The 7,443-nt window shown below is 36.8% G+C and overlaps 1 protein-coding gene across 1 annotated transcript in view; it reads right to left on the bottom strand.

Annotated features, from left to right (window-relative positions):
- Positions 1-316: 316 nt before the first annotated feature.
- Ccdc34 (coiled-coil domain containing 34) overlaps positions 317-7,443 on the bottom strand; it is a 26,681-nt gene continuing 19,554 nt past the window's right edge. Inside the window, exons 4-6 of the mRNA XM_005364055.3 lie at positions 5,123-5,281; positions 4,443-4,584; positions 317-794 (exon numbers count right to left, since the gene is read on the bottom strand). Of these exons, the coding sequence (XP_005364112.2) occupies positions 580-794; positions 4,443-4,584; positions 5,123-5,281 (516 nt within the window). The 3' untranslated portion in view covers positions 317-579. The remainder of the gene's footprint in view (positions 795-4,442; positions 4,585-5,122; positions 5,282-7,443) is intronic.

Genomic DNA, 7,443 nt, shown 5'->3' with positions numbered 1-7,443 from the left:
ATTACTGCTTTTTAACCATTTTTGACAGTTTTTTAGTAGACGTTTTACTCCCTGTAAGTTCCTCTAAGACAGACTGGCATTGTTTTGTTTTATGGATTTGCTATCTTATTGTTGTTCACTGGGAGACACTTTAATGCCTTCCTTGATCATGTTTACTTTTGCTCTTTGATTATAGAAACATAGTTCAGTTTTATGGCCAGTGTATACCTCTTGGTTTCTACCGCATTGAAGTAAGCTTTAAAAGTGTTTGTTTGAACAAATTAATCTCATGTTTATAGGTATAAATCACAAGCAAATAACAAAGAGTACAAAAGAACACAAGAAAAACTGTTGGTTTATTGATATTACAGTTAGTTTTAATAAAAAGTAAAATACAATCATTAGATCAACCATAACGACTTATAAAAACCAAAAAGTAAAAACTATCTTTAGCGCTAAGGATCCCACATACAAATTAAAAATTTGGTACCTGTCAATTATCACATCAAATGTTGACTTACTAATTGAGAAGTGCTAAGCAAAACTGTTCTGAGCTTCCTAAGAAGCTCCAGGTAGAAAGGTATGCTATTTCCCTGGGCTCTATCTCTGTATCTGGCACAGAGTTCCAAGGCAAAGGTTGCTCTTGGCTTTGTGAACCACTAGAGACGATGATGGGAGTGGCTGGCTCGTCACAGGTCGTTTACTCTTCTTTCCCGTTCCACTCTTAGCTTCTTTTGGAGGGGGCATATGAATCGGTTTCCATGGAATTGGGTTATAAAAAGTTGGTTCTGGGTAGGAATTTCCACTGTAAAAACCTATAATCATTAAAAAACGAGAATGAACAATAAATAAAATTCTTAGATCAAAGAAATCAATTATTTTTAATTGCTAAAATATTAAAATGGCAACAGGACAAAATATCATTGATACATAGATATAGTAACGTAAAACTTGAAGCCTGAAAGTTTTAAAAGAAATAATATTGTTCTAATGTAGTACTGTGTAAACAGAGACTCCGCTTTCATTTCCTGGCCTCCCAGACCCGAATAACCACACAGAAACTATATTAATTACTACACTGCTTCACTCAGGTGCATTCCTAGCTAGCTCTTACATCTTAAATTAATCCATTTCTATCAATCTGTGTATCACTACAAGGCTGTGGCTTACCAGTAAGGTTCTGGCATCTTTCTCCTTTGGCAGCTACATGGAGATTCCTTGACTCTGCCTACCCTCTCTCTATATCTCTGTTCAGATTTCCCGCCTGGCTTTACTCTGTTAAGCCACTGGCCAAAACAGCTTTATGCATCAACCAACAAAAGCAACACATACACAGAAGGACATCCCACATCATCACTGTAGCAAACATTAAAAATTGTGAGCATTTGAATAATACTATGAAAACCTACCTAAATAAAAATGTCTACAAAAGTTTTACTATATAATTTCTTTTATAACTCTTAAAACCTTTAGGGAAAGACAAAAACAAACAAAAAAACCTTTATGCTTTTAATTCAGTCTTGGAAATGGCTAATTGTGTGATAGTTTCCCTTATCAGATACTAAAGTTTATATATAAAAAAAAGACTTTATTTCATGTAAGTGCCCACAATAGCTCAAGATTCCTTAGAACCACTCAGCTTCTGCATTACTGTCAAATTAGGATTCTGACCACTAGCTAGCATTCATTCTGCTAATGCACGCCAAGTGTTTACAGAATGGTGACATCTGACAGCCCATGATGGGGTGCAGGGAGAACACATCGTGAATTGCCTCTGAGTCCTCCACTCACTGTGGAGACAGAAATTTCTCTACTGTGTAATTTGTAACAATGATACGGACATAAAGAATGGAGATGGGAGAAGCACAGTGTTTGCTGAAAAACAAGCTGTGTGTGAGAATTAAGTTCATTCAAATTCAAAAGCAATGAGATAATAATCCATTATTTTGGTAATTAACTTCTAGTCAATATCTCCATTCTCACTTTACTATCTGGTCATTAGGTTAAAATAATTGCTTATCACCCTTTTTCTAAACATTTTTTTTTTTTAATTTCAAGGCATATGTCATGTCAGCGCTCAGTATCCATACTAGATGATCCTATGACATATAAGAGAGGCCTAGCCCTGACAGCAGGAATGTGTCTTTCAGACACTCCCAGTCCTCTTTGACTGCAAAGATATGTCAACACACACTTCACCAAGACAGTCAAAACAAAGTCTGCAGTATGTTCTAGTGTGTGAACAAAACAGAATGGGAGTATTTAATAATAAATCACTTAAACAAGTGAAGGCAGCTGTCAGCAAGGTATGAATTTCCAACATGAAGCACAAAGAAAAACATGCATTGCCATTATAATCAGACCAAGTCTAAGGGCAAACTGGGTACATTTGGTCATGTTCTGTCTAGTATTCTGCTCTTCAAAACAAATGCACTGGACCCTGGAAGCTCTGTTTCAGGGACTGGTAGAAAGAGAAACAGCAAAATGACCCTGTGAACAACCTAGTTGAGGTTCGATGATTCAATAAATAAGATAATTTATTTTGAAGTCCTGGGGCCTAGTGCAGAGTCAGGCATATGCTAAGTACTGAGCTACACTGCCAAGCATGAGAATTTTTTTTTGCTAACATTAGAAACGATTGCTTTAAAATGTAGGTTTGTGGCTGGCCAGTGGTAGCACACAACTTTAATCCCAGCACTCGGGTGGATCTCCGTGAGTTTGAGGCCAGCCAGCCTAGTCTACAGAGTAAGTTCAAAGACAACCAGAGCTACAAAGAGAAACCTGTCTCAATCCCATCACCTCCAAAAAAAAAGTAAGTCTGCAAACTGTAATGATGGCTGCTGGGAAAAGAACGAAACCACAACCCCTTTGCACACCTTGAAAAAAATAAAACCAAAATGGGCCAGAGGCTTTAATGTCAAACCTGAAACTTTCAAAACTGCAGAAGAAAAAGTCTACAACACGTCAGGGTACAAGCCCAGGCAAGGACTTTCTAAAAATGATGCAGCAGCACAGGAAATAATCCCAAGATTCAACAAATGGGATGACACAAAATTAAGACATGTCAGCAGAGCACAGGAAACAATTACCAGAGCAAAGAAACAACAAGCGGAGTGGGAAAGCCTTTGCCAACAACACAGTTTTACACAAAATACACAATCTTAGTCTAAAAAGAATTACACAATGAAATACCCAAAGAACAAAACATCCCATCAACAAATGGGCTGATGAAATGAAAAGGGCATTCTCTAAGTATAAATAGCCAAGGGATTTGACAGAGTTGCCAGCCAGGCTTGCTAGTATACATCTTAATTACAGCACTTGGGAAGCAGAGGTGGGTCATCTCTGTGAGTTCTAGGCTCACAATGAGACTTTGTCTCAAAAATATATAGTTTTTAAGTTCTCAGCATCCTTAGTTTTGAAGCAATTAAGAACACTTTGAGGTCTATCTTACCCTAGTCAGAATGGCTGTCATCAAGAAAACAAATTCTGCAAGGGAGTGGGGAAAGAGGAGCCCTCTGAGGGTGGCAATGTAAACTGATACAGTCACTTCAGAAAGCAGATTGGAGGCTTCTAAAGAGAGAGAGAGAGACAGAGAGAGACAGAGAGAGAGAGAGACAGAGAGACAGAGACAGAGAGAAATAGAACTTCCATATGATCCAGCTCTGGAGTATACACTCAAAGGATTTAAAATCAGCATACCATAGAGATACCTGTACATCATGTTTATTTTTGCATGAATCACACAATAGCTGGGAAATGGAATCAGCTTAGATGCCCATCAAAAGATGAATGGATAAAGAAAATGTGGTTCATATGCATAATGGAAATTTTATTCTAGCAGAAAGAAAAATGAAATCATGACCCTTTGAGGAAAATGGATAAAACTGGAAGTCATATTAAGTGAAACAAGCTATCTGTAAATCCTTAAATGTGAAGCCTAGATTTAGAACTCTGTAGATGTGCATGCTGTGTGCACACCCTGAGAGGTGATCACGAGAGGGAAGGACGACGTCAGGGGGTGGGAGAAAGACAAAACAGTGGGACACTTGTAACACAGGAGAAAGAAGGAACCAGGAGCAAGGCGGGAAGGAGACCAATGGGAACAGGGTATATATGTGTGAATACCTGTGAGCCCAGGACTCAGGAAGGTGAGACAGGAGACTGGAGTTTGAGGCCAGTCTGGGCAACAAAGGAAGATTGTTTCAAAGAAACATACACAAACAAAATGTAAAATAAAGTGTAAGTATGCAGTTTTGCAACTGTTGCCTTTAAGAAATATATTTATATATGAAATGCAGAGAATAATAAATTTACAGCACTTCTTTAGCAACACACAGTTACAATATTCTAGAAAATACTTACTTTTACACATTTCTATTTCTATCAAAGGAAAAAAAACATTTATATAGCATTTCCTTCTGCAACCATACTTATGCAATCCACACAACATAAAAACTAACCTGTAAGCTTCCCACTGGCATAACCATAGCTTTTTGCAGCTGGACGAGGTTTATTTTTTGCATTTTTCAACCATTCCTTAAACTTCTTTTCTGCAATTTCCTTTTTCTCTTGTAATTCTGCTTGCCGTTGCTTTTCTTTTTCCTTAAAATGACAAGACCAAAGAATTCCCTGGGGTATTCTGTAACTAAATATTCCAGCCAAGTCTTAACTGTTTGTTTGTCTTCCCCTCAGTTGCTTTCTGCCCCCATGACACACTGGCCATAAAACTGAACTATGTTTCTATAATCAAAGAGCAAAAGTAAACATGATCAAGGAAGGCATTAAAGTGTCTCCCAGTGAACAACAATAAGATAGCAAATCCATAAAACAAAACAATGCCAGTCTGTCTTAGAGGAACTTACAGGGAGTAAAACGTCTACTAAAAAACTGTCAAAAATGGTTAAAAAGCAGTAATAAAAATTTTGAACCTGGCTGATAAATATCCACAGGCTTATTAATAATTTTCAAAGAATATCAGAAGTGCATATTCATTTTTGAAGCTTAAACATAAGATAACAGAAGTAAGGCTAGCTTGTGTATTTTATACTAAAACAGTGTTAACTAATTATACTTGTGTTTCTAAAGTACACATTTAGGTACCAAAGTATGCATTCTGACTAGTCACTTTAATTAAAAATACCTTCTCTTTTTTCTTTTTCTCACATTCTTCAGCATTCTTTTTCTTCAACCATTCTTGGTATTTTGCTTTTGCTTTTTCTTGCAAATGTTCTTTCTCCAGTTTCTTTGCTGCTTTTTCTTCCATTTCTTTACTAATTTTTTGTTCCCTTTCTTTCCTTTCCTTAATAAAAATGAAGGAATTTTAATTGAAGTATTTGTAATTACTTTTATAGAAGGAAGGCTCCTCAGAGCTTGGGACAGTGACTAATAGGTACTCAAGAAAAACTAGCTGCATTACCACATAAAAGCGACAATCTACTGAATTTTAGCATGGTTTCATGGGCATCCCTTGCACTCTGAATATGAATCACACATGCATACATTTCCTCAACAGTCTGCCAGTGCAAATACTTGTATAAATCATCACTTGTCAGCAAGTTACAGAGAAAAAAATCCACATTGCTTGTTTGGCTCCACAATCCCTACATACATTCAAAGTCAATAGCCAGTTCACACCCGTCACCCCAACATTTAGGAAGCAAGGGTAAGACTAACATGAACTTGTAAGTCTCGGCTACAAAGTTAAGTTCTAGGCCAAGCTGGGCTAGAAAGTGAGATAGAGAAAGTAGGGGAGGGGAAGAGAGGAGAGGCTGGCAAATGAAGGCATAAAAGTCAAATCTGGTCTACAAGCCCCCTACAATTTTTTTTTTATTGAAAACATTGCTAACACAGACAAATCAAAACAAATAAGCAATCACCAGAGTGAAGAGACAGCCTGCATAATGATAAAAAACAAATTTTGCCAACTGCACATCAGACGGCTTCAAATCTAGAATCTTTAAAGAAGTGCAAAAGTGAAAAATCAAAGAATAAATCCAATCAATAAATGGGCTGATGAACTCAACTGACAGTTCTCAACAGAACAAATAAAATAAAGACCTGAAAACAGTTTTAAGCACCCTTAGCCATTAGGTCAATGAATTAAAATTTATTTGAGATTATCTTATTCTCGTCATAATGGCTGTCATCAAGAAAACAAATACTGGCAAGGATGTGGGGAAAGATGAACCTTCCCATTCTGATGGTGGTAATGTAAATTAGTACAGCCACTTAGGGGGTCTGGGCAGCCAGGAAACGAATAAGCAGCCTCCTACAACACCAGAGGACAGGCTTAGGAGTAGAGGTTCAACATTTAGGCAATGGGAATAAATTAAAACAAAATACATTGACTCTACATATGAAAATACTGTCATGAGACCCATTATTTTGTATGCTAGCTTTAAAAATTAAAATAAAAACAAAAACCAGGGACTAGATAGATGGTTCAGAGGTTAAGAGCAGTGGCTGCTCTTCCAAAGATCCTGAGTTCAATTCCCAGCAACCATATGGTAGCTCACAAATGATCTATAATGAGATCTGCTAGCATCTTCCAGTGTGTAGATATACATGCATACAGAATACTGTATACATAATAAATAAATAAATAAATCTTAAAAAACAAAAACAAATCATAAACATTAAATTTTAGACCTGGAGTCATGGCTTAGTGGTCAAGAGCACTAGCTATTCTTCAACAGGACTCAGGTTCAATTTCAGAACCCACATGGTAGCACACAACTGTTTGTATAAGTTTTAGGATATCCAATTCTTTTTGCTGGCGTCTGTAGGCACCAAGCATGCATGTGGTGTACAGACATATATACAGAACACTCATATATATTAATAATATATGTGTGTATATTAATTTTTAAAGAACAATTAAACGATAAAAAGTATTTGCAGCACATATATTTGCCAAGAGACTTGTGCCTGGATAAAAAGTTCCAGGGCCAGAGATCTCTCTCAAAGCCCTATACTGGTATATGCATGTTAAATTACCAGTACTATAAAAACAAAATCCAGAGACAGTTATGGTAGCACAGCTGTGTATAGTAGTAGCTGCTCAGAAGAGAAAGAGAATTGCTTGGGTGCAGGAGTTCAAAGAATACATGGACAATATGATAACCCCATCTCAAACAGATATAAAATCCTATTTTTATATCTTTAGAAAGAGGATGAGGCTGGGATTAAATCTACACATTTATGCATGCTAAGTAGAAGCTAGGTCACTGAGCCAAATTTCTGCATGAATAACAACTTCTTAATACATTCCAAAAACAGGCAAAAGATACACAAAACAAAAGTCAACTACAAAAGAGACAGTCAAACAGCGTTACTGACCTATTTTGCTCCTCTGCATTTCTGTATTGCTGTCATAATTCCCAGCATGATTACATTTAGGGTAGCTGAACTGAAATGAAGTCATAATGGTGGAATCTGTATCCTACAGTATTAGTGTACTTA

Source organism: Microtus ochrogaster (assembly GCF_000317375.1).
Source record: "Microtus ochrogaster isolate Prairie Vole_2 chromosome 14 unlocalized genomic scaffold, MicOch1.0 chr14_random_1, whole genome shotgun sequence".
Lineage (NCBI taxonomy): Eukaryota > Metazoa > Chordata > Mammalia > Rodentia > Cricetidae > Microtus > Microtus ochrogaster.
The sequence above is the reverse complement of the archived record's forward strand: the minus strand, read 5'-3'. Positions and strand labels throughout refer to the sequence as shown.